Source organism: Heloderma suspectum, chromosome 1, assembly GCF_057233095.1.
Source record: "Heloderma suspectum isolate Gila_16-S chromosome 1, 16-S_ref, whole genome shotgun sequence".
NCBI lineage: Eukaryota > Metazoa > Chordata > Lepidosauria > Squamata > Helodermatidae > Heloderma > Heloderma suspectum.
The window spans coordinates 54619873-54647852 of NC_139458.1; the positions used below are offsets into that span (position 1 = coordinate 54619873).

General features: G+C 44.9%; 1 protein-coding gene across 1 annotated transcript; it reads left to right on the forward strand.

Annotated features, from left to right (window-relative positions):
• Window positions 1-6966: 6966 nt before the first annotated feature.
• On the forward strand, window positions 6967-13360 carry CFL2 (cofilin 2). Its single transcript, XM_084843838.1, has 4 exons — window positions 6967-7067; window positions 9914-10221; window positions 10309-10385; window positions 10601-13360. The coding sequence occupies exons 1-4, from the start codon at window positions 7065-7067 to the stop codon at window positions 10711-10713; spliced, it is 501 nt and encodes a 166-aa protein (XP_084699964.1). The 5' UTR covers window positions 6967-7064; the 3' UTR covers window positions 10714-13360.
• The last annotated feature ends 14620 nt before the right edge of the window (window positions 13361-27980 follow it).

Below are 27980 nucleotides of genomic sequence, written 5' to 3' on the forward strand. Positions count from 1 at the left end.
GAAAAAATATTTCACTGCCTCTGTTCAATCGTCCATATGCTGCCCAGTGGAGCTTTCTAGGGTTGTCTGGGGCCTTTTACATTCTGGCCCTAAGGACACTATGGAATCATCTGAAGCCCACTGTAATGCACTGGCTAGGCACTTTCAGAATAAAATCTCTTGCATCTCCCGGGACTTAGACTCCAGTATTACTACAGGTGAATCTGGTGAGGTATCCAGGGCACAGTCTTGTCCAGTTTTCTTGGATGAGTTTCAGTTGGTACAGCTCGAGGACATGGACAAGGTGCTTGGACAGGTTTGTGCAACCACTTCCATATTGGATCCTTGCCCTTCTTGGCTAATAAAAACTAGCAGGGAAGGAACAGCCGGCTGAGCTAGGGCGGTGATTAATGCCTCCTTGCAAGAGGGAGTGGTCCCAGGCTGCCTGAAAGAAGCAGTGGTGAGACCATTCCTGAAGAAATCCTCCCTAGACCCAGAAACCTTAATAATTATAGGCCAGTTGCAAATGTTCCATTCCTGGGCAAGGTCCTTGAGCGAGTGGTTGCCAACCAGCTCCAGGCACTCTTGGATGAGACCGATTATCTGGATCCATTTCAATCGGGGTTCAGGCCAGGTTTTGACATAGAAACAGCCTTGGTCGCCCTGTATGATGACCTATGTCGGGAGAAAGACAGGGGGAATGTGACCTGTTGATTCTCCTTGATCTCTTGGCGGCTTTTGATACCATCGATCATGGTATCCTTCTGGGATGGCTCTCTGAGCTGGAAGTGGGAGGCACTGCATTGCAGTGGTTTCACTCCTATTTTGAGGGTCGGCTCCAGAAGGTGGTGCTTGGGGAACACTGCTCAGCCCCATGGATTCTCCAATATGGGGTTCCATAAGAGTCAGTTTTGTCCCCCATGCTGGTCAACATCTACATGAAACCACTGAGTGCTGTCATCCGGAGTTTTAGAGTGCATTGTCATCAGTATGCTGATGACACACAGCTCTATTTCTCCTTTTCATCTTCTTCAGGTGAGGCTGTGGATGTGCTGAATCAGTTCCTATCTGTGATAATGGTCTGGATGAGGGCTAATAAACTGAAACTCAATCCAGACAAGACTGAGATGTTGTTGGTGGGTGGTTCTGCTGACCGGATGGTGTTCAACCTGTTCTGGAGGGGGTTGCACTCCCCCTGAAGGAGCAGGTCCATAGCTTGGGGGTCCTCCTGGAACCATCTTTGTCACTTGAGGCTCAGGTGGCCTCAGTGGCACAGACTGCCTTCTACCAGCTTCGGTAGGTGGCCCAGCTACACCCCTTTCTGGACAGGGATAACCTGGCTTCAGTTGTCTATTCTCTGGTAACCTCCAAGTTAGATTACTACAATGCGCTGTACGTGGGCCTGCCTTTGAAGATGGTTCAGAAGCTGCAGCTTGTGCAAAATGCAGCCACCAGATTGTTAACAGGGACCAGAAGGTCTGCACATACAAGACCGACTCTGGCCTGCTTGCACTGGCTGCCTATATGCTTCTGAGCTCAATTCAAGGTGCTGGTTTTAACCTATAAGGCCCTACACAGCTTGAGACCGCAATACCTGATGGCACGCCTCTCCCAAAATGAACCTACCCGTACACTACGTTCAGCATCTAACGCCCTCCTCCGAGTGCCTCCTCCAAGGAAAGCTCGGAAGGCAGCAATTGTCAGGGGTGTTTTTGAGCGCAGGGAATGGGATAGCAGTTCAGATTCTGAAGGAGAACCGCCAGACATGGGGGAGGTGTTTTCCCAGGCTAGCCCAGATATGAGTAGGCTGGTTTCCCAGGTTACAAACATCCAGCTGACTGAGGATGAGGGTCCCTCTTCACCCCACCCCCCAAGAGAGGCAGCGAACAGGAGGAGGCAGGGGCTGGGGAGTACGACCTAATAGATGCCAGACACAGGGGCAGAACAAAGAGAGAGGCCAGGGTGGAACTTAGATGGTCTACCCAATTGGCCTTGCATGAAAAGCTGCGCTTATAGGCCTCACAAGAAGAGAGGGACCTCCCACCCCCTTAAGTTAGGCTAGTCAGACCCCTTCCCTCTTCAAACTGGCGGGCAAGTCTCCTAACTTCCTTTTGATTCCCCTGAAGGCATATCCCCTGAACCCTTTGTAGACTGAGAGTTACTGAGAATTTGCATCTGTATGACCCTGTGAAGAAATAGATTAAAAGCTGTAGACTGAAGCCTCTAGTCTGTGTATGTTTGGGCTTATAAGTAAAGTGAGGGCTAAAGGAATCCTGACAGCAAGGAGGGAGAGGGCCTTCTCAGTGGTGGCCCCCCATCTGTGGAACAAACTCCCTGATGAGGTCCACCTGGTGCCAACATTATTATCTTTTTGGTGCCAGGTTAAGACCTACCTCTTTCCCCAGGCATTTGGCAGCACATGATGAGTTTTAATCGGTCCTGGATGTGTCTTTAGTTATGTCTGATACTTCAGTGTTGTTTTTAATTATATGTTGTTTGTGTATATTGTTTGTGTGCTTTTTTGTAAATGGCTTTTAAACTTTTTATATTGTATTTAATGTTTTAATGTTTGTGAACCGCCCACAGAGCTTCGGCTATGGGGCGATATAAAAATGCAATAAATAATAATAATTTATAGCATTTTTATTCTACTGTTTAGTCAAAAGACTCCCAAAGTGGCTCACAAGAGTCAATAATTAGACAGTCCCCGCCCTCAGGCTTACAATCTAAAATGATAGGAGACATAAGCAAAAGGATTGGGAAGGAGGAGGAAAATGCAGGATGTCCAGATGAATGTGAATAGATCTGTCCTGTAATCACTTGTACCCAGGTTTGCACTGCATCTATTGTCCTTCTGGTTGGCCTATTTGCTGACCTGTTCCTCTTTTCTTTCTCCTCTTTTGCAACTCCTTTTGAGCTAAAGCATAATCTGTTTCTTCTCCCATCTCCCTTAGGGCAAGATTTTTCCTCAGACACCCTTCTGGTGGCAGTTGAGGAACGGCCACCACAGGGTGGTAGCTCACCAAGTTGTGTGGTCTTCTTCTCCCCTCCCCTCAGGGCATCATAGGGATTTTCTTAACGGGCAGTCACCTGCTCTATGACCTTCTTGATTATGATAGAAACATATGAATAGCTTTCCCTTTTCCTAGAATCCATTGCCCTCCACATCCCCACTCAAGCCTTTATGCATTCCTTTGTTCTGTATACTCCCAGCCCATTTACTTATCCAAAGTCATGTCCCTACCTTCAGTTGTTGTTGTTCAGTCGTTCAGTTGTGTCCGACTCTTCGTGACCCCATGGACCATAGCACGCCAGGCCTTCCTGTCCTCCGCTCTCTCAGGCCCTAGGCTTAATTCCACCTTACAGCAGTACCCTTGAAAAAGTTTCTCTGGTTTCAGCTCATGATGAACTTCCATTTACTGTTCTGGCAAATGAGTGACTCCATCACTGTCTTAGGTGCTCTCCCTCATGCTCAAGTTCAAACCAGTGGTGGCTGGCGCCCATTGTGTCTGGTGGGGCAGAGCAGCTAACAGGCAGCACTAAAGGCAGGCAGAGCCAGGGGTGATAGGCAGAGTTAACAGTAGCCATATCAAGAGGCACAGCCAGGGATAACAGGCAAAAGTAGGGTCTGAACATCAGAACACAGAACCACTACTTTGAACTCACAGGTGCCTGCTCTAACAGAATACCTTTCACAGAAAGGCAGACTGAGGCTAAAAGGCTAACTTGACCAAGTTCCTGAGCCCAAGGCATCTGTTTTGGGGAACAAACCAATGAATACCTTCTGTGAAACGCTTCATGAAAAAAACAAGAATCGCACACAATGAGGGAATAATGTTGATGGGATTGTACTGATGCCAGAAATCCTGAAGCTCTTCTAGCGGAACTGGTAAGGCTAAGAGTTAGATTGCTGCAAAGGAACCTGGCAGTCCTCCAACACAACTTCTCAACAGTGAGCCTAGATTCTTTATCACTCAAATGTTATCTAAACAGCCAGTATTGTCATTGCTATATTGTGGCTGGGGCTCAGAGAACAGTAGCTTACCCAAGACAGCCCACTGAGTTTGCAGCCGTTAAAGTAAGATGCCAGATGCAGAAGAGGACAGGGCTCATGTATCTTTAACGGATTTGTAGAAGAGGCAATTTCAGTAAGATTTCTTCTATGCAATTAGTAAAGGTGCAGGAGTCCTGTCCTCTTCTGCATCTGGCCACCCTACTTTGAAGTGAAGACCTCCCAGTTCATACTACAAAGTAGCCCTTGACAGATGCAGGAATTACAGGCAGGAACTTGAGGGATGCAGCACATATAAACTTTTTTGCCCATCATGCAGCCATCAAAGGCACAGCATCTTGATGGGGTGGGGGTGGGGGTTAGCGGCACCCTAAAGAACAAAGGCACACAGCTTGTGGGCCATTTAAATTCTAGTGTGCCATGAAGAGGTTTTACCATGCAGGAGTGGGATGGGGCGGATGAGCTTAGGCAACCCACAAGACCTAAGCATACAAGCAGAGCAAACAAGTGCAGAAGCCACCTTCCCATTTTAGGAAATCGTCACTTTGCCCCTTCTTGACAAACTAAGGCTTGTCACCTAATCTAGAAACAGCAGTCTGACCAAAGTAGGCTGCAGCTGCCAAGTTTACTTCACAGCAGCTGCAATGGCAGGCAGAAATGGGAGTGACCAAGCACTGGCCCTTGACACCATTGCATGTTTACTGTGCATGCTGCTGCTAGAGAGTTCTCTCATCCCCTCCTGACACATTTGAAGCAAGCATTATAGCTCCTTCCTCTGCACCCTCTTGGTTCTAGCTGCCAGCAGAGGGCTTCCTAAACAACCACCAGTCCCTAGGGGAGAGTCTAGGGGCCGCGTCTGCTGTGGCTTCATAGGACTTGTTTGAAGGTGAAAGGGGCAATGGGGAGGGGAGTTAATTGCACCCTTACACACTACAAATGGACTGTCAGAGCAGGCTGGTGGCGCTGCTTGTGGAGGGGCTGTGAATCTGTTCTGGGTTTCAGTCAGAACCAGCCAGGACTCTAAAGGAGCTATCCAAGGTCCTGAACCCTAGCCCCCAAATGCCAATCCCAGTAAGATGGAGGCACTGTGAGTGAGGGGTTCCCAGGTCTGGGAATTAGGGGAATTACCAGCTCTGCATGGGGTTTTTTCCTCCTGGAGTAGGCTTGCAGTTTGGGGGGTCCTCCTGGATCCATTGCTATCATTGGACACCCAAGTTACCTCTGTAGCTAGGAGCGCCTACTACAAGCTTAGGCTGGTATGCCAACTGCCCCTATTCCTGGACAGGGATAGCCTAGCCACTGTGATCCACACATTGGTAACCTCAAGATTGGATTACTGTAATGTGCTCTATGAGGGGCTGCCCTTTAAGGCTGGTTCAGAAGCTGCAGCAAGTGCATAATGCAGTGGCGAGGTTATTGACTGGGGTGCCTTACTGTGTCCGTATTACACCTGTGCTAAAGGATCTATGCTGGCTCCAAATCTGCTACAGAGCTAGGTTTAAGGTGTTGGTATTAGCATTGTTGTTGTTGTTCAGTCGTTAAGTCATGTCCGACTCTTCGTGACCCCATGGACCACAGCATGCCAGGCCTTCCTGGTATTAGCATACAAAGCCCTATACAACTCAGGACCAGGTTACTTTGAGGAATGAATCCCTCTCTTCCAATCTCGCAGGCCATTGCGATCTTCAGGGTGGGGGTGGGGGCCCCTGTTGTGCGTGCCATGGTCTACAGATTTCCATTTGGTGACGACACAGAGATGGGCCTTCTCTGAAGTAAAATGATCTCCCCTCCGAAGTATGTCAGGCCTCAACTCTGGTGTGTTTTAGGCATTTATTGGAAACATATCTGTTTGCTTTGGCTCTCCCTCAGCCACGAGCTATCTGTGTACCAGCTTCGTTATGGTAGTGTCTGTGTGTGTGTGTGTGAGAGAGGGGGGGGGGGGTTGAACTCCGCACCAGCCTTCCACACCCTGGTGCCCTCCAGCTGCGTTGGACTACAACTCCCAGCACGGAGGTTGGAGAAGGCCACTCCACGTAGCGCTGGCCGGGGTTCCGCATTCTATCGGGTCCCCCCCTCCTGGACCGAAGCCTTTCGGGGGCACGGGCTCCGCCCCTCCCCAGCTGCGGCAATCGGGCCCACCGGACCGAATCCCATAGCCACGCCGCGCAGATGCAGAAGCCGCTGCACCTTCCACCGGCCGCCTTCGCCGCTCGGGCCGCACGCTCCCTCTGGAGAACGAGGCAGCCCAATCCCAGCCACGCAGCGCCCAGGGAGCGGCCGCCTCTGCTGCCCGGCCACCTGCCTGGCTGACCAAGCAGGAGAGGAGGCTACGAGGGGCAGCCGCCGCCTCCGCTCGCTCGCGCGCGCGCCCCATCTCCGCGCGAGCGCAGGCAAGCGGGCGGCGGCTACGGAGCAGCAGCCCTCGCCGCCCCGCGCGCCGTTCGCCTTCTCCGTCTCCCTCCCCCTCGCGGGCTGCGACGGCGGAAGATTTGGCCCGCCGCGCCCAATCCCAGCAGCGGCGCCCGCTCCCCTCCTTCCCCGGGGAGGCCGCAGAGGCGGCGGCGGCCGCTCCGGCGCGCGCTCGGGTGAGCGAGCCGCAGGGGAAGCCGCCGGGCGCCGCCGCCGCGCCCGCGCTCTCGTCCTCGCCTTCGGGGCCAGCGGAGGGAAGGCGCCAGGTCCGCCGGCGGGGCACGGAGGGCGCCCCGGCCCCGCCCCAGGGCCCGCGGAGCGGGGGCAATCCCGGCGCTGCCCCGCGTGCTGGGGACCGGGCCGAGGCGCGACGCCGAGCGCCCCCGGCTCTCCTCGTGAGCGCCCCCGCCGGAACCTCGGCTGGGGGAAAGGCGGCCCCCGCCCCGTTTCCTCCGCCTGCGCAGGGCTGGGCAGGGCCTGCAGCACGCGGCGAGAGGCGGCTGCGCCCACGTGACCGGCCTCGCTGCCTCCCCCCGCCGGAGCCCCCCGCCTCGCCTCTCTCGCCCGCCCCGAGCTGTGCCAGGCGCACAGTCGGACCTCGTTCCGGAGGCAGCAGCAGGAGCAGCGGCCGCCGCCATCGCCACCGCAGCAGGGGCCCGCCGCCATGGTAAGGGCGGGGCAGCCTGGCTTGGCGTGGCCCGGCCGGCCGGCCGGCGTGCGGCTGCCGGGCTGTGCCAGAGCGGCGAGACCCTTTCCCCCAGCGGGAAAGGGGCTGAGCGGCCCCGCGGCCTCCGGCGGCCATTTTAGTCTAATCTTAGCCTCGGTTCGGGGGTGGCCGGGGCGCCCCGCGCTCTTGCGGTGGACGGGGAGACCGGGCAGGCGACTGGCTCGCCAGGGAGGGACGCCCGAGGCTGAAGCGGCCGTGAGTGCTGGCGCACAGAGAAAGGAAGGCGCCCTGGGGCGGAGGCCCCCCCGCAGGAAGGTCTTGCCTTTTTAAAATACCCTGTTCACGACCTCGCCAACCTACGTGCGCGTGTGGAGGAAAAAGAAGAAGGGGAGGGCGGGCGCCGTTTGCGCCTGGCTGCTCCATAGGCGTCGCGGGGAAAGGCTCTTCGTGCGACGGCGGGGTTTGGCACGCACTCCCGAGCGCGTGCATTCGCGGAGCGGGTACCAAATAGCGGGACTTTCGCGTCTTCTCCTTACCTTCTGTGGAGGCGCAGGGCACGTGTGCCTGGGATGGAGGGGGCGGATATAACGGGGCTGGGCAGCCCGTTATTTGTACGGAAAGGATTATCTTCATCCTGTGTTTAAGTAAGACATGCATCCCTTTTTTCACTTGAGTATATGCAGGAAAAAGAGATGACAGGCTCCGTATCCCTTTTGCGTTCGGGAGGATAAGCAGAAGATGACAATTCACATGTGAATCCCTTAGCGATAGGAGTGATATATGAAGGAGCCCAGACCGTATAAAAAGATTCGGGCCCTCTTTCTTTGCCTAGTAACGGAGAGCAGAGCAGGTTTTGCCGCCTTCATTCTCTCCCTCTTTGTGAGGGAGAATCTCCCCAGAATAGCCTATTACATAGTGGGGCTAGCCTCCCTTTCATTTTGGAATGAAGTGCAGTATAGTGAACGTCCCCTTTCTCACTGTGATTTGGAAGGATGCAGTAGCCTTTTGCATATCTTAACTGGGAAGCAATTCTCTTAATTGGAAGCAGGGTGGTAGTGGAATGACGCATAGTTGGGTTAGCCCCTCTCCATTATGTGTGTAGCTTATCCCTTCTGTGGCAGGAACATTGAGGAAAAGCACCAAGCAGAGATGGCTGTTACCCTTTGTGAGAGTGCTTTAATTAAACATAAATTGCAGGCAGAGCACCCCTTCATTGGGAACGCATGAAGCTGAGTGGTATATACCATTAGTCATGTGTGCCTTATTCATCTGGCTTATGGCTGGAATTTAATGGGACTTGCGCAGACATTTTGGGGGCATCTTTACTCCCCTTATGTCTACAGAGAACACTGCTCTTCTGGTTGCAGTAGACCGTCAGGAGTCTGCCCACTGCTCTAGGAATGTATTGCTGAAAATCCAACAGACGGGCAGAAATGTCCTGGCTGTATTTGGGCAGCATTGCTATATGACTGTCTCATTGGCACAAAAACTAGCTCCCTTTCTAGCAGGGGAAGAGAAGAAAAAATGAGGAAGAGCTGCATTGTCTCAACTTCTTATCTAAATGAATTATATAAAATGTGCCAATCTATGCTTTGTTTACAGAACCATTTCTAAACTTTGGGATAGAAAACTAAATTAATGGAGCCTTTTTAATAGTCAGAAATATATTTTAAATAAAGATTTCTTCTTTTAAGGAACATGTCAGAAATGGATGAACAGCACTTTCAACTTTAGCCTGTCACTTCGTTCCACAATGTCCATGAGTCTTCTCTTAACTTCTAAGTTTAAATCTTCTTTCTCTGTTAAGGGGTTTGCTTATCTGAAAGCAAGATCACTGAAAGTAAAACTATTCATTATTTTGAAGTTTTTTAAAAAAAACCTTTCGGTGTCCTTTACATGTTACAGTAGTGCCATGATAACTGCTTTTCTGTGTGTTCACCCCATGGTAATGTTTAAAGGCCCACAAACATAGGTGGGGTCAATTGCATGGGTCTTTCCCACAGTTTTGCATCCTCAGTTGCAAGCTTATCAACCTTACAGCAGCACCATCAGATGAAGAGTAGAAAGCCAAAAAAAAAAGCCCCTCCTGTGGTTCTGCTGTAACTTTAAAGAACACCTCTGTCCAGTCAGAATGTGTGAGTTACATTCCTTTAGGCTCAGCTCCTGCAAGGTTCAAGGCTCTTCTGAGAAATTGTACATTCTGTCCTTGATTCCTTCGTCATGTAGTAATTTCACTGGAATATATATGGGGCAGTATTAAATAAAAACTAGGAATTTCAAATATATAACATTAAACCTGACACAATACAGAAGGCATTTCTTCTGCTCCTAGAGGCTTACGTCACTGAACAAAACTAGAATAATGACAGAGCTGGATATGATTATTTCAAGGGAATATCCCATGTACTACTAAGCATGTTTGTTCAGAACTAAGCCCTACTGAATTCAATGGGATTTACTCTCAAGTAAATGTGCATATGATTTCAGCCTTAACTGACTCAAGATTTCAGTCTTAAAATAAATTTTAAAAAACCAGTAGCTTAGCATAAAAGTAGGTATTGGTCATGTTAGACTGGCCTCCTAAACATTAAATAATGTGAGGGTTGGCTGAAGACCAGATTGTAGGCTTCTGACAGTGCATACTATACATATTGACTCAGAAACAAGCACCATGGAGTTTAATGGGACTTACTCCCATGTAAATTTGTATAGGATTGCATGATAAATCTGATATATCAGGTTCTATTCTATTCCTTAATATGCCTTCCATTTTCCAGTACATACTTTTTTTTTTTGCTTATAAATTAAGATTATTGTAGTGAGTGCTGTTTCACTTTGTTTTATAGGCTTCTGGAGTAACAGTGAACGATGAAGTTATCAAAGTTTTCAATGACATGAAAGTCCGAAAATCTTCAACGCCAGAAGAGATTAAAAAAAGAAAGAAAGCAGTTCTCTTTTGTTTAAGTGATGACAAAAAACAAATAATTGTAGAAGAAGCAAAGCAGATACTAGTTGGTGATATTGGTGACACAGTGGAGGACCCTTATACATCCTTTGTGAAGCTGTTACCGCTAAATGATTGCCGATACGCTTTGTATGATGCAACGTATGAAACAAAAGAGTCTAAAAAAGAAGACCTGGTATTTATATTCTGGTGTGTAAATCAAAGGATTATTGTTAAAACAATTTAGTTACCAAACTTCAGTGGATTGAATAACAAGTTTTTCCTCCCCACCTATAGGGCTCCAGAAAGTGCCCCTTTAAAAAGCAAGATGATCTACGCAAGCTCTAAAGATGCCATTAAAAAGAAATTCACAGGTATGAGCAGAAAATATTCTACAACACAACTTTGTGTTTAGTCACTTGCTCCGAGTAACAGTTCCCTTTGGACAAGTATCTTGTTTAAGCTCCTAGTCAAGTAGGCAGGTGGGTTGGTGTATGTTTGGTTCTTCTCAGTAAGGCTACACAACATACTTTTCTTCGTGGTACTAAAATACTGAACAAGCATATATATGTTCATTTGTCTTTTTCAGGTATTAAACATGAATGGCAAGTAAATGGTTTGGATGATATTAAAGATCGTTCAACACTGGGAGAGAAACTAGGAGGCAACGTGGTAGTTTCACTTGAAGGAAAACCCTTATAAAAGGACAGACAAGTGCCATCGGGAGCTTCCATTTCTGCAGCTCATTCAGTTGGAATAGCATTAGTTCCCCTTGCCCCACCTTCCCAGATCCCAAACACCTGAAGGAGATATCAATTAACAGTCTACAAATGATCACCATTAGACTGGGTTTTTTTTTAATAAAAAAGGTGATAGTTTTATGTAGAATCCAAGGAATGCCCCCATCATATTCTTAGCCAAAACAGATGATGTGGACATTCCTTGCAAATGTGTACAATGAATTTGATAGTTGATGTGGATAGTCTAGCCAAGCAACAAAAGGTTTAAGCTAATTGATTGCCTTTAAAGTATTGTCCAATGGTCAAATGGTAGACTTTATTCAGTATTACTTAACAGTTGCACTTGATTACAGTTCCATGAGGCTCTTGTGCATTCATACACCTCACCTGCCTTGACAAGCCTTTTTTTGTGACATGGCCGCACACAACACTATGCATTTAAAGCACTTTTTGTAATACATTTGATTTCTTCCCCCCTCCCCCCCAGAATGCCAATTTCTGTAATAGTGTCATCAAACTGTTATAGTACCTCAGTCTTCATTCCTGTTACATGCATATCTTTATAAATGAAGTAGCTGTAATAATGCCTTTTTGTTTTTCCATTGAATGTACACTACTGAACAGGAGTAGGAGTTATCTGTTTACCATGCAAGTCCTGCAACACTAAAGATGTTTTGTAAAACATCCGTCATAATGGCAATTTCTGTATAAAGAGCCTTAAAATGGAACACTGTTTTTGAGATCAGATATATTGGCCACGTTGCAATAAAACTTGTGGCTTATTACAGAATGTTGCCTTGTTTTCATTGGAAAATACAGAATGAAGTATGTTTAAACATTTTGCACAGCTTTTTTTTCCTGTGGTACCTTTCATAGATATGCAACAGCCGCTCTCAACTTCAATAACGGGTCTTGATAAAATTAATCCTGATACTACTGTAAGAATAATTTGAATAAGGGACCTTTCCCTCCCAGCCTCTACTTACCTTAATATATTGCCATTGTTAGGGAACAATTAGGCCAGCAATCTACAACTACAGCTTGTATCTGAAACTTATAAGGGAAATTATTAGCCACATAGCGTATCATTACAGAATACTTTTCACAGGTCTACATGTTAGTTTAGTATTGCACATGCCACCTTTTGTCTAGTTGCGGCACAACTGTTCTTCAGTTAACATTTGTGCTAATAGGACTGGAAAGCTTTTGCAGCTACTAAGTCTTGCATCAGGAACATGATTTGGCTAAGGACCAAACACTGCTCTCCTTATAGAGAATTTGATCTGCTCTGTGCGAGCAGTCCGTTAGCCAGAGCTATTTATGGCAAACACATGCTTTTGTATCTTGTCATCAGTTCTCCACAAATGGCAAAACTGGACATGATTCTACTGGTATGCATAAAGGAACTCTGTTAGGCAGCCAATCGCTGTTGAAGTGTACATACCACTAGGAGGAATGCTTTCATCAAAGGACAGAAATTGAAAACAGTTACAGTTTCTTTTAAAAAGGTGGCACAGAAAAGAAATAAAGTTTAATCAGATGTAAACTTTGTTTTTACTCATGTCTGGGGAAAAACATGAGCAGACAGTACTAAATAGGTTTATAAATTGAATGCCATAATTTACAGATTGTTGCTCTGTAGGACTTCGACTATTGAAAGCTTTCAGCTGTCTCTGGCTTATTAGAAGTGAAATGTATCTCTTTTAGAGTGCTGAACAAATTGTAGAATTTAAGGCATGTGGACTATTGCTAGATGTTAATGGTTTTGTAGCAAAAATTGAAAGTTTAAAATTGTTAACAGATTTTTAACAAGAAATTGGAAAGTGTCTCAATTCCATATCTTAAATATTCTGATGTATACCTATAATAGCCTGGCTAGTATAAAAACCTACTCCTAGCTCAATAATTCTAATATCTAGAACTGCACTGCTTCCCTACAAAAATTATAATGTGCTGTCTTAGTGCTTTATTGGAGAAAACCCAAATGCTTTAAAATGAATGTTAAATTAAAAAAATCTGTACAGAGCAATGTTACCCCACCTGCAGTGTAAAACACTGTTTTTCAGTTCATGTAATCCTCTGCTAGTAATGTCATTGGTGCTTGCAAACTGTGTTGAACAGATGTCTGAGGTTTTAGAACTGAATATTGAAGAGTACATTTAATTTAAAATTGATCCTAGTTATGTGTTCAGTCAAACTTCCACATGGATTTCTGTAGAATCAAAGCTTATTTATGTTGACAAAGTACAGAACCCTGTATAATACCTTTGATCCAAAGGTTTAAAACTTGTTTACTGCTGAAAAAGTACTGACTGAGATTCAATCCAGTAAAGTATAACTTGCTTTTGGAAATGCTGCTACAAAACTCTTACTGCTTGGACAATAAAACAAATGAGAGACAGCTGGCATGTGTTCCAAACAAGCTGTCAGCTGTTGTTTTCTGTCATGCAAAATGATGAAGGCCTCATTGTGACTTAAAGGTTGAAGGAAAGCTTCACAATCTGAGCATCTTGCATGTGTCCCATTGTAGATGGGACACTGGGTGTCGCTTTCAGTTACTTTATTGATGAAGAAATGTTAAATAAAGGTTTTGATGACAGTACTGAAAGTCTCTGTAGATACTGCATTTTTATTTTAAAAGTCCCTTTTGTCTATGAAAATGTGAGCAAGTTATTATTTATTACATTTCTATACCGCCCAATAGTCAAAGCTCTCTGGGCAGTTTACAAAGATTTAATTTTAGCTTAAATGCTAAAAACATGAAGATGCAGCATATGGGTTCATTCTAAAAGGAAAATACAAAATAAGAATAAGGTAAGAAATAGGTAAAGAAACTAAGAGTAATGTTAGTAAAAACCTTGAATAGTGCCACTAAGTTAATGTCAGATGCCATTTGTTCATTTGACACAACTTGTCTTAATTTAAGCTCTCTCAGTTTTTCTCAGCTAAAGGATTTCCTCTCTTAGACTGCAATCCTTTACACACCTGGGTGTCTCACTATAATCAATGGGACTGACTTCTGAGTCGACATAGGATTGCACTATCAGTTACTCACCAAAGCAAATCAGTTTTGAGTAATTGGCAACGCGATCAAAGCAATTAGTGGCACAATTTCAGTTCATAGAAGATTACAGTTCATAATCTTCAGAGAGACATATTAGCTGATAAATAACTATTTTGGCAATAAGGTGGCCAGGCACAAAAGAGGACGGGCCTACATGATAAGCTACACCTGCTGAAATTCTCTCCACATAACTGTTAAATGTGCAGAAGCCTTGTCTTCTATTGCATGTGGCCACCCTATTTGGCAAACTAACCAAATCTCTACTGAGAAGTAAGGTTTCTACAATAGGAGCAACACAGTGAACAAAGTATAAACTACTCTTGTGAGATCAATCTATCTGATTTTAGACCTTAGATGAAGGTGTCATTTTATTTATTTGTCCATTTGTTAGTAATCTACATGATGCTTTAAAAAGGAATATGAACAAAAGAACCAAGAGAATGGGAGGATAACAAGGGGTGCTTGTGAGCTACTGGTACTTGAGCTTTGTTGTGCTTCGGGATAAGAACCAACCACTTATGACAGGCTTTCTGGAAAGTTTGGGGTCAGGGATTTGAAAAGAGGTGGCCCAGAATAAGAGTTCTGAAAGGGAGTTTCAGGCATAACTGGAGAACGTATTTCATAATTTTAAGTGAACCGGCATTTATGGGTGGCATTTCGAGGAACAAATACTGCATTGGGGATATTTCCTGAAATCAGCAGAAGGAAAGATGCAAAAAAGCCATACAGAAAAGGTAAGAACAAAATATTTGTGCTAGATGTGGTTGTAGAAGCAGAGTTCCAGATAAAAGAGAACAAGCATAACAAGGGAAATCTTGAGATAAGGGTTTTTCTAATTTATTATTGCAGGGTTGATCTGTTTATTTTTGTCTCTGTATCTGGATGGCTTCTTTCCTATTGCTATTGATCTTAAAATAAAAGGTGAGTATTAATGTTGTAATATTTTCACCACAAAATGCCAGAAAAACTGTAAGGAATACCGTTGCAGTAAAGTAAATGCTGCTGCTTTAGTGGTTCCATTTCATTTGCCTTGGATGACAAATAATACTACTAATATTGATACCATCCCAACTCCAACAGGGTTTCAAACGTGTACTTAATTTCCTCGTTGAAGATGAAAAAAAATGTGAACCTGATCTGTTAATATATTCCAGAGAGGGGAAGACAATAAATGTTCTTTCCTTGTTAGCACATGGCCATCCAATGTCTCCCATCTCCACTGTTGTGTGACAGCAACGCCCTGCTTTCTACTTTGATTTACAGGCAACCAAATATTTTATCTTAAGATGAATGTAGGCAGTAACAAACTGAATTTCCACTTCTGTTTACTGTTGTCTGTACTCAGCTAGTATTTAAAACAAAATATTAGCTCTATACCATTTCCACTCTAGCTGCTTTAGTAACTAATAAACCTAGCTGTGCTAGTGAATATGTAAATTTACCAACTGCTGAAAGCATGCAAAGTTCTGAAGTATGGTTTTTTAGTGTTGGCTTTTCAAGCAAGTGTTAAGTGAAAATGGTTCGGCTTGGGGCAAAAGGTAATACAATGAATGCTTAGGTGTCCACCTAAAGGAAGTGGTGGAAAAAGTACATCCACAATCAAGGAGATGGCTGCCAACTCAGTGTGCAAAACCCATTAAGTCTAAACTTTCTCTGTGCATTTGTGTACATGATATCATGGAGGAATTTAGTGGTTTGAACTGACATTAAACGTGATTTTTTTGTATTCTTTAAATAATGTGAAAAATCATTATATACCAGAGTTAATTTAAAGGGCTACTGATGTTGTCATTACTGTGAGTAGAAGCGTACACTGTCTAATGTTGGATTATTCTCCAGACAAGCATCGTCATACCCTTATATGATTTTGTAAGCACCGACTTGGATTAGATGAAGGTGGTAAGTAAGGCAGTGTACAGGGCATAGTGGCAAGTTCTTATCCTGCACTAATCAATTTGAGTATTCAACATAATGCTAGTAGAAAAACTACAATAGTGGTGACCTGCTAGTGGCTGCATGTTCTGCTAGCGGCTGCACAAGTGCTAGTGGAACAACTAGCACAAGCAACACCTAGCATAATGGAGTAGTAATGAGGTATAAAAGTGCTTGTGCGAGTGGAATCAAAAGTATTGGATTTGGAGGAAAACAAGATTTCCAAAGCAGAAAAAGGTTTATATTGGTGGAATGACACCACTGGAAAGGACCCTCCGTTTTTAAAAGAAGCTATTACTAGTGTGCTGTTATGTATGTATTTGCCTGACAAGAGAACAAATCTACCTGTATTTCCTGTAATCCTCGTTGACGCTGAAACTGGCCGACATATGATAGTACTACTGTGAGAGTAAAGTATCTACAAGGCATAAAATGGAGAGGAGGAGGATAATGTAAGCCGCCTTGGGTTCCTTGCAAGGGGAAAAAAGGCGGGATATAAATGAAATAAATAAACAAACAAAATGACTACGTTATTAAAAGCTGACTACATTATTGAAATAAGATTCAAAGTCTTTACTTAAAACAGCTTGGTCACTTGGCAAAGAGGATAGTTCCCTTAGGTGTGTGGTTACTTACAGACAGCAGTTGCTACAGGGGTTTATTTCCTCATATTTATAACCTTCTTTACCAACTAACAAAAAGAATAAAGTGTCCCAAAAATAACTAAGTTAAAAGTTGCTAAAATAATAATCATAAACCTGAATACACAAACCAACTAACAGGCTTATAATAATATTTTAAAACTTGCTAATCTCAGGGTAGCTAAAACATCCCCAACAAACTTGTTGGAACAATTGTAAAGCAAAGACAGAGGGCTCAATAGCCTTCATGCTACCTCCAGTGGTGGAGGACCTGGAACAAAGCTTCAGATAATTATCTTAATGTTCAGGCAGGTTCATATGGGATGAGGGAGTTTCTTAGTTATCCTGATCCTAGACCATTTAGGGAAAGGGAGAGGAACCTGTAGTCCTCCAGATGTTGCTGGGCTACAATTCCCATCATCCCTGACCTTTGCCCATGTTGGTTGGGGTGGATGGTAGTTGGGAGTCCAACATAATCTAGACAGCCACATGTTTCCCACCCCAGTTTTAGGGCTTTAATGGACAAAACCAACCTTTTGAAAATGAGCTCAGAAGCCAATTCACAAGCTGTAAAGATAGCAACATTGGAGTAATATGCTCTGAGTTGCATACCCCGATCAACAGCCTAGCAGCTACCCTTTGAACCAGTTTTCTTGGATCCAAAGCTATGCACAGAAAGAACAAATGTACTTAACTGGGTTTTTATGTGAACAGTTGTGCAAGCATTAGTGGAAGCTTTACTGTAGTGCAGTGGCACAATATATTAGGGGTGATGGTGGTAAGTTACGGTATTTATTTAGAATGTTCCTATACCACCCTTCAATTCAAAATTTCCAGGGCAGTTTACAATGACGAATAAAACACAATAAAATAATAAAAGACAGTGCTCAAAACAAAGTATGAGAACCATTGTGAATAAAGAGGCTATAGTGTAGGCTGTAGCACAGGGGTCCCAACCATTTTGAGTTGGTGGGCAGAACTGGAACGTTGGAAAGTGTTGTGGACACTCTCACAAAATGGCTGCCATGGCAAGGGCTTGCGCATACATAAAATGGCTGCTCTTTTGAACCCAAATAGAGATGGCAGTGGAGGGCAGCATTTTACTTTGCTTCATGCTAGCCTCCCAGTAAAAACAAAAAAAATCTTAAGAAACAAAATGTAAGTTAGTAGGGACAAGGAGCCTGGAAGGTGCCAAGGAAGCTGTCTGTGGGCACACTGGTGCCCTTGGAACCATGTTGGAGACCCCAGTGGCATGTAGGACCATAGGAAGCTTCCTTATATTGAGTAATTGGCCCATCTAGCCATGTTGTAAATAGTGACTGGCAGTGGGTCTCTAGGGTTTCAGACAGGATTATTTCCTAGCCCTTCCTTTACTGGGGATTGAACTTGGGTCATAGTTATAGAGTCATAGAATCAGAGGGTTGGAAGGGGCCTACAAGACCATCAAGTCCAACCCCCTGCTCAGTGCAGGAAGCCTGATTCCCAGGCGGTCTCCCATCCAAGTACTAACCAGGACTGGCCCTGCTTGGCTTACAAGATCAGATGAGATCAGGCACGCCCAGCCTTTTGCAAGCAATGCATGTGCTCTACTACTGAGCTTCAGCCTCTCCCTATAAACTCCAGCGGGCTGTGAAAAGATTGTGAAAAGAGCTTGGGCAAATAGAGGAACTTCTATGGATTTGAGATCACTTTTCTCCTGCAATTCTCTTTCACTAAACTGGAAACAGCTGTTCTGTGAGCCTTTGGATCCAGGCCATTGTAGTTCCTAAACTGTCCTTGTAAGCATCCTATTTACCATGCAATATAGTAATGTAATGTAGATGTGACTAGGGCATTAATTGGCCAGGTCCCACTTCCCTAGGAAAGGGTGCAACTGGTATAGCTGCCAAAACTGTTAGAAAGCATCCCCAGCCACTGCTGTCACCTGATTTTCCAGGAGTACAAGATCCAATATACCCCCTAACCTGCAAACCCCTAACCTGCAACTGCAACTCCACCGAAAACAGACTCAATACTTCTTTAGAACGTCCAATTAGATCTGTTTTGTCTGGATTGAGCTTCAGCATCTTTGATCCCATCCAATCCACTGGTTGAGAAATAGATTTCAAACTCAAAGCATTAGGCTTAGCCTTCAGTATTTTTTGATATCTCATTTATGTGAATTAAGCTGTAATCCCATACCCATTTACCTGGGAGTAAGCTCAATTAAACTTGAGACTTACTTCTAAGTAAACATGCATAGGATCGCACTGTTAATTGGTTGTCCTAGAATATGTCTGAAGTAAAATAGCAGTACTATATAAGGAATGTTATATGTAAGTTCTTTGAATTATCACTTGCATGTGAATATAACATGCAATTCCAGAGATAACCTGCTTTATTACTCTTTCTCCTGTTGAGGCAGTTCTCTGTAAACTTTTAAATACTAGCATTCTGTTTTCATAGGAGAAAACAATTGTTCTTAGAAGTGGCAAATGGGACCTGCAATAAGATGTTACAGTGTATACCCGCCCATAACAAGATTGCTTATTTTCTGAGTTCCAGCCAGCCTGGAACAGGAGCCTTGTAGTCCTCTTCTGGCTTGTGGGTGTGGGAAGTTTCAGGAAGAAAATGCAGGTGGGGTTCCTGCTCACAGAATGTTGCTCCACCCAATTTTTAGGGATCCCCCTTTACTCTCAGACCCCCATTTAGGAAGGTCCCTCAATCCTCAGAAGAGGCTTTGCAGGGGACTTGGAGTTGCTGGGGAAAATGGGGTGGAGAAGTCACCTTCCACAAATTTCTTTCCACCAGCATGGCATTGGGTACAACCCCATAGTACAACCAGCTAACTACCAAGGAGAACAATCCTGTGGTTAGGATGGAAAGTTCACCGACAATATCCTTAGTGTGTTGCAGAATTATTACAAAATTATTTTGTAATAATTCCAGAGTACTGAGCTGATATTCTCAAAGAGTTTTCCATCCTGACCACAGGTTTGTTCTCCTTGGTAGTTAGCCAGTTCAGATGCTGTAAATGTATAAGAGAAATTAGGGTGTTTTGCCTCAATATATATCACTTTGCACTTAATTACATTGTATCTCTGCCATTTTGTTGCCTGTTGTTTGGAGACATCCTTTTGGAGCTCTTTCCAGTCTTCTTGGGATTTCATTGTTCTGACGTATTTGTTGTTACATGCAAACACAGCTACCTCACTACTCACCCATGACTTTAATTGGGTGGCCAGACTTCAGGCTTGTGAGATCTTCTTCTTCTTCTTCTTCTTCTTCTTCTTCTTCTTCTTCTTCTTCTTCTTCTTCTTCTTCTTCTTCCCCCCCTCCTCATCACTACAACCATGAACTCTACCAACTGGAGTGCATAAGATATATATGTAGAATCAAAGAATTCTGAGTTCAGGAATTCGTTTTGAATACCAGAACTAAACAGCTCTTCCATATACAAATCCACTTCTAGGTACCCCAAGCCTTTGGGGGGGGGGCAGTATAATTTAAAGTGGGAGGGGAGCTGCAATTGTTTAATAATTTGGAGTCAGAAATCCTTGGTCATCTATTGCAAATCACCCAGAAATCTACCAGAAGATCTACTGCTACTTTCTATCCACCCTTGTGATATGTTGATATGCTTATCTTATATATTTGTTAAAAAAAACCTAAAACATTTCTGGCCATGCACTAGGGATTCTGTGTGTGTGTGCACGTGTGTGCATGCGCTACTTGTCATGAACGCTGTCCAACAGATGTCTGTAACAACCCACCAAAATATATGCACATCTGTGAGCTTGATTTGGCTCCCAAGGACTACTTGAAGTATTTTTGAAGTATTACCAAAACTGCAATGCCATTTTGCCCTCAGCACACATTTTTTCCCCCTGTCTCACCATGGTTTCTGTGCAATGAGATATCCACACTATCAGATACAACTGTCTGAAAAACTATCTTTCTGTAGCCTCAGAAATCATCATTTGGAACAGTTAAAGCAAACAGAGTGATGACAAAATAAATGGTCATTTGACACCTTAGTCTCATAGGGTGAAATCCAATGTTGTTGCTTGCGCACCATGACCTTTCCCCCTCTCCTCCCCCTGTGCTCTCCAGTCTGCTCTGAAGGATCTCCCAACCCCTGTTCCACAGACAAAAGGTGTTCTGTCAGCAGGAGAAGTTAATTGGACACCACTCATACTGAGTATTACTCATAGTTTCCTCCTCCTCATGTGACAATCAGATGTTAAGGAAACTTTCTCTGTGGTTTCTGTGCATCTCACACACACACACACACACACACACACATGTCCTGCACCTGAGCATAGCCTCATCCAAAATGTGTTAGAGCTGAGCAAAGTTTTGGAAGGAGCCTGCCCTCATTCTCAATACGAAATAAGTAAATGTTTGTGTATACTTAATTTATAATAATAGGATGTGTGTTTGTCTGCCCATCAGCACCATAGCTCCAAGATGGTGAAACTTAAGACACCTGAAACTTGGCATGGATATTAAGGGGACCCAATGGATGTGCACCTCATGGTTATTTGTTTTTAAACCATCTAAGAGCAATCCTATGGCCACTAGTCAGTGGTTAGACGGCCATAGGATATGTTGGTTTCCAGGAACTGACCTCGGAACCTGCACTCCGAGGTCGGTTCCCTGAAAACTGACACACACACCCCGCGCTGCCTTGCAGGCAGCTCAGAACGGCTTTGCTCTCAGAAGAGGAGCACAGAGCAGCGATAACGGCATTCCTGGGGGTGTTCTGGGGTGGGGAAGGTGGGAATGCTGGTATGACACATCCAACATGTCGTCCAGCAGACTCTTCCCCTGCTTTACCTTTCTGTGGCTAAACAGCCGAAATCGGCTGTCTAGCCACAAATGCAGGATGGCTGAAGCACGGAGGGGACAATCCCCTCCACGCTTCTCCTGCCCTGCATTGGATAGGCGGTTGCCTCCATGTTTGGAGGCAGCCGCCTATCCCAGTAGGATTTCTCCCTTAGGGTGCAATCCTAAATAGATAGGTGGCTGCCTCTGACCTCGGATCGCTCCCTCCACGGCTCTCCTGCCTTGCTATTTTTCGCTAGACAGCTGCTTTTGGCTGTCTAGCGGCAGGGGGGCCGACTGGCAGAGCAAGCTGCCATATGACACATTGGATGTGTTGTACGTGCACCTCCGCTCTCCCCGCCCCGGAACGCCCCCCAGCTCCATCTCTTTTCAGTCCCTCCACGCTCCTCTTGTGAGCGCAGAGGACAGGGCTTCTCTGTGCTGCCTTGGAGGCAGCGCAGATGAGGGGGGCAGTCGGTTTTCTGGGAACTGACCTCGGAGCGTGGGCTCTGAGGTCGGTTCCCAGAAATGAGCAAATCCTATGGCCCGCTAGACAGTGTCTAGTGGCTATAGGATTGTTCTCTTTCTTAATTGTGTCCATGTGGTTGAAGACTACCATAACGTCTTCACCCATTAGGGGCAGTCTTCCCTAACCAGCATATAGCTTTGCAGACAGTCCATACTGTTTAAAGCCAGGGGAGATTAGTAGGCTGAGGGATGAGTCACATGCCCCCCCCGCTGTGGGGAAGACCCCCTCTGGGAGTGGACAGACTTCTTCCTCAAGGGGCTATAGGGGTGCACCACGGCAGGGGCCATGCCTAGGGGTGCCAGTGGGTATGGCTTCACTCACAAGAGTTGGACACAGTATGTCCAACTCGTGACAGCTGCATAAGTTTGTTTGAAGGCTTTTCTGTATCAAACAGAGGGCTATTCTTACCCGTGCGAAGCTAGGAATGTTTGCTACTTGTAGATAAAATAAACGACTTACTGTCTTGGATATGCCTATGTTAAAAAATTTGCTCCTGTAAAATAGATTTGTATGAAACTATATTTTCATCACAGTAACAACTCTGGTATTTCTATCACTAGTATACACCCATAGCATGTATTGAACTATGTTATACAACAAATCCAAGAAAAGATTCTGAGCTCATTTGATCTACATCAGTGCTTCTCTCTTAAAAGCCAAACATGTCTTAATTTGTATGGTCTTGGTTTCTAGCAGTTGGGCTGGTCACTGTGGGAAGGTTTTGCGATTCATAATGTCACACATACAAGAGAATTTAACTTAATAAAAGTTGCTTGACTTGGTGGTAGCAGTGTTAAAATTTTATCCCTAGCACCATCTGTTGACAATGAAGAGGCTTGCAACTTAAAATTTGTAACTAATTTGCACAAGACTAATGGAAGCTAGATAAAGAGCACATTAATCTATTTCATGTATTTGTTCATTTTCTGAATATGCATAGTGAACTTTCTCTATTAATTAATTATTAATTAATCATCCCTAGAATATAGGTTTGTATTTTTTTTCACATGGAGTCCCCTTTGATGAAATCTAATGGAAATGGATTGCATAAAAATCTGCTACCCATGCATATCATTTCACACAGCTCTGTGGCAATCCAGGTCATGATGACCCAGGCTGCAATCTTATATGCTTGCTGTTTAGGAGAGATTCAGCAATGGCTGCTACAAGCATTGCGTCTGCTGGTGGCCCGTCTAGACAGCTGCCAAGTGGTCAGTGTAATGGGTTGTAGTCTGGGTTGGCTTGACATGGCTTGCCACCATGCAGTCCTTTACAGAGCAAGACACAAGCTCTTGTTCTGGTAAGGGGCTACTTTATGTGGAAGGATGCCCATAGAAAGAGCTCCCCTTCCAATTTTTGTAAGAGAACTATCAGTGTTTTGCCTGTTTCCAGCAACTGTCACATTGAAAATGGCCTATCACATCACTATTTTTAAGGGAAGATCCCTAGAAACGGTGACAGGTAAGTCTGAATATTTCTTCCACAGACAACCATTCATGTTTCCATTATTGCTGAGGGGTTATTTTGTTGGGGGTAGGAGTAAAGTTAAGCTCCCTTTCTATAGATGTTAGAGAGATGAGAGAACCCAAACAAGATACTATTCAAGAAAGACAACAAAACAACTGTCCTGAACCAAACTTAAATATGCAGATGTACTGCTGACTACGCAACATCTTCTGATTAAGCCTTTTAATAATAATCTGTATATGCCTGTAAGATAGGCGGTTAAGTTGTTTATGCAATAGAGCTCTAAACTAACATTTGTAGCTGGCTTAATGCAGCACTAAGCATTACTGCAGTTCATATACCCGGGCCTGTGTGTAGTCTGTGCGAAAAAAAATAAATTAAAATCTGCATAAAGAAAACACCCTGCAATCTATATAAGTTATGAATTATTTTATTTTGCATAATTCTGCAATTATCACTGTTTATCAGGAGCAGATCATGCAAATCATGGGAAGGGGTAAGAAGCTATACTAGGTACTGAAGTCCTGCCCGTAGCCATTAGAAATCTTATTCATTGAGTCCCCTGGTTCTTTGATTTCACCAGCCATTGCTCATATACTTTCAAACACATATTTACAATTACTAGAAATCTTTTTAAAAATGAAAGCTAATATTCTTAGGAAGCTGAATTCTGTGGCCAGTACTGCATTATGCAGAGTTCTTTTCTTTACTCCTGCAAAATTGCTGCATTTACCCAGATCTGGATAGACCCTAATATGGAGAAGGTATCTTCCCCCCTTGTCTTCCTGAAGATTTAAGTATGAGCAAAGGGCTGGATGTGCCCGATCTCATCTGATCTCTGAAGCAAAGCAGGGTCAGCCCTGGTTAGTACTTGGATGAGAGACTGCCTGGGAATCAGGTTTCCTGCACTGAGCAGGGGGTTGGACTCGATGGTCTTGTAGGCCCCTTCCAATTCTATGATTCTAATTCTATGTTCTTCTTTGTGGTCTCTGTGCATCACACACATGGGGCTCTGCACCTGCGCAGAGACTTGTTGGGGAAACTTCCAAGTTGCATAGTTTTTTTGGCAGAAACCCCTCCCCCACCGTCTCTGGCATATATAGCGTAGGTTCCCGCCTTCCCCTCAGTTCCTTTTCGACCGCCTTAGCATTACTTCGTGGGAAACTTCTTTCGACATTCTGTCACGCTGTATTTCTATCTTATCTAAATCTCATTTTGGTGCCATATCAATTTCTTGGAGCTGTTGGCGGTTTGGAAAGCTCTCTGCGCCTTCGAACCATGCCTCCGACATCGACACATTTAGGTCCTCACAGACAATGCCACAGTTCTCTGGTACATAAACAAACAAGGTGGAACGCACTCTTTCCTTCTTTCTCTCATTCTACACCTTTACAACTGGATCGTCGCCAAGGATATTTGCCTGACCACTCTACGTATTGCAGGACAGGACAACCTGTTAGCAGACTCCCTCAGCCGCTTCCTCCGGTGCTCTCATGAATGGCAGCTGGCCAGATCAGTCCTACAGCTATTTTTCATTCAGTGGGGCTGACCACAGATCAACCTCTTTGCAACTCCGGAGCATATGGTTTGCGGACAATTCTGCTTCAGAGCCGGGGTTGGGCAAGGATCGCTAGTCAATGCCTTCTTCCTGGAATGGAAGGAGCACCTGTTCTACCTTTTCCTTCCATTCCCACTCCTCACGAGGGTGATCTCCAAAATCAGACAGGACACCACGAACTGCACCCCGACTGCCCTTTGGTGGCCCAGACAACCTTAGTTCATGATGCTGTTGAACCTAGCACATGGACGCCTCCTACCACTACCGCAGATAGACAACTTGATTTCCCGGGACCGGGGCAGGATCCTTCACCCCGATCTCCACACTCTGAATCTCACGGCATGGAGGATCCAAACGCCCACCACATTTCCCCGCTGATTCCACTGACAGTGCAAGCTGTACTTGATGCGGTGAGGAAACCATCCACGCACCCCTCGTACTCAGCAAAATGGGCTTCATTTGTTCAGTTCGCGCCCGACAACAACTGTAACCCTAATGACTGGTGCAGTGGACATACTGTTTTTCCTCCAACATCTTTTCAGCAAAGGCCTGAAGTACTCCTCCATCAGGACATATGCTTCAGTGATTTCTGCTATGAGGGGCAACATTGACAGGTGCTCCATATCCAGCCACCCCTTATGCAAGCAATTTCTGCAAGGACTCAGAAGCTTGGCTCCTCCAGTGAGAGACTTTGTTCCTCAGTGGGACCTAACCCTGGTGCTTAACACCCTCACATCGGTACCGTTCGAACCGCTTGCTACCGTGGACTTGAGCCTGCTCTCTTGGAAGGTCGTCTTCCTGATAGCCACTACAACATCAAGGAGAGCGAGCAAACTCTCCGCGTTGCAAATAGACTCACCTTACACTGTATTTCACAAGGAAAAGCTGGCCAGACTTCACATTCCTCCCGAAGGTGGTCATGGACTTCCATCTTAATCAACCGATCATGCTCCCTGCCTTCTTTCCATCCCCAGCTTCTGATTTGGAACGACAGCTACACACTCTAGATGTCCGGAGAGCACTGGCCTTCTATAAGTCACGGACTGAGCCTTTCTGCAACTCCCAACAGCTCTTCCTATGCTATGGGGGACCCAATAAGGGCTCTCCAGTCCCCTCTCAGAGGCTGGCATCCTGGATTGTACACACCGTTTGACTGGTGTACGAGGTCGCTGGGAAACCCCTACCAACTCAAATCCAAGCGCACTCAACAAGGGGAGTGTCTTCCACAAGACTTCCACTGCCTTTGCAAGAGGGGTTCCCATTGTAGACTTGTGTAAGGTGACCACCTGGTCTAATACTTCTACCTTTATTAAGCACTACAGACTGGATGTCCGCACTTGAGCAGACTGTGCCTTTGGCAGGGCTGTGCTTTCGTCACTACTACGCTGAGACACTGACCCACCTCCGGTAAGTTAGCTTGTTACTCGCCCATATGTGTGATGCACAGAGACCATGAAGAAGGAAGTCAGGTTGCTTACCTGTAACTGTAGTTATGTGAGTGGACACTGTCCCCACATTGGTGTCAACTGGACTGTTGGTACCGAGGTGTTCTTCTCCTTGGTCTGGGACTATTTGTAGTCTCAAGGAACTGAGGGGAAGGCGGGAACCCACGCTATATATGCCAGAGACGGTGGGGGAGGGGTTCCTGCCAAAAAAACTATGCAGCTTGGAAGTTTCCCGAATGACTCTCCGTGCAGGCACAGAACCCCATATGTGTGAACGCACAGATGACCACTCAAAGAACTACAGTTACAAGTAAGCAACCTGACTATTCTATGATTCTACGTTGGACCTCAGTTCCCTCACTCTGTGCCAAACTGCCTCAATCTGGTACACTCCAGATGCTATGGATTACAACTTCCAGCATTCCTGACCATTGGCCATGCTATCTGGGGCTGATGGGAGTTGTAGGCCAAAACATCTGGAGGGCACCAGGTTGGGGGAAGGCTGCTCTAAGTGCAAGAAGTTGAAGAGCATTGCAAAGGGAAGCTTGCATCTCTGGTTAATTAACAAGCTCCAATTACTGTTGAGTAACATCCTGTATGCCTGAACTAAAGGTTGTGTCAAAGCAAGATCTTGATCTCCCCCCTTGCCCTCCATTTTTATTTACCTTATTAAATAAGTCTGAAATCCTAGGGAAAGTTGCAGCTCTTTAATGACGTTCTATATTTCATGTAATAGGAAATAAATGAGAATGGATCACTAACCAGGGATCAGTGACAGATCATAGTGTTAATAGCACCAATTCCTTGATTTTTATTGATGGATCATACAAAATGAGCAGTCACACAATATGAGAGCCAGTGTAGTCTAGTGGTTAGATTGTTGGACTGGGACTTGGAAAATCTGGGTTCTAGTACCCACTTGGCCATGAAGCTCACAGGGTGACTTTGGGCCAGTCACTGACTCTCAGCCTAACCTACCTCATAGGACTGTTGTGAGGATAAAATGAAGAGGAAGACTATGTAAGCTGCTTTGGGTTCCTTGCAAGAGGAAAAAAGGTGGGATATAAATGTAATAAAAATAACAACGTAAAAATACAATATTCACACTTATTACATGCATTACATTTAGGCTGCAATCCTGTGCACACTTACCTGGGAGTAAGTCACACTGAACTCAGTGGGGCTTACTTTGGAGTAGATATGCACAGGATTGTGCTCAGTGTAATAAGTAGTTTTATTTATAAGTGGGTGAGAACTTATTTCAATGCTTTTTCACAGATATTCTGCCATTTTAATATTGCTGTGGGCTATTTTTAGGAAAGGCAACTACATTTTTTTTAAAAAATAAGTAAAATAAAGACCATGACAAAGTGGACAGATATGTTTTTCTCCCTCTCTCACAATACTAGAACCTGGGGTCATTCAATTAAGCTTAATAGTGGAAGATTCAGAACAGACTAAAGGAATACTTTTTCACATAGCGCATAATTAAACTATGGAATTCGCTGGTGCAAGTTGTGTTGATGGACACTAACCTAGAAGGCTTTAAAAGTGGATAAGACAAATTCATGGAGGATAGGGTATCAATTACTACTTGTCAAGATGGCGAAAGACTACCTCCAAGATCAGAGGGACCATACCTCTGAATACCAGTTGCTGGAAACAACAGCGGGAGAGCAGTATTGAATTCATGTCCTGCTTATGAGCATCCCATAGGTATTTGATTAGCCACTGTGGGAAACAAGATGCTAGACTGGCCTTTGGTCTGATCCAACAGGGCTCTTCTT

Bases quoted from the DNA above. Each gene is read 5' to 3' on its own strand.
- CFL2 (XM_084843838.1), top strand. The intron at 10,222-10,308 runs GTGTGTAAATCA...CCCCACCTATAG, and splicing joins GACCTGGTATTTATATTCTG to GGCTCCAGAAAGTGCCCCTT. The intron at 10,386-10,600 runs GTATGAGCAGAA...TGTCTTTTTCAG, and splicing joins CATTAAAAAGAAATTCACAG to GTATTAAACATGAATGGCAA.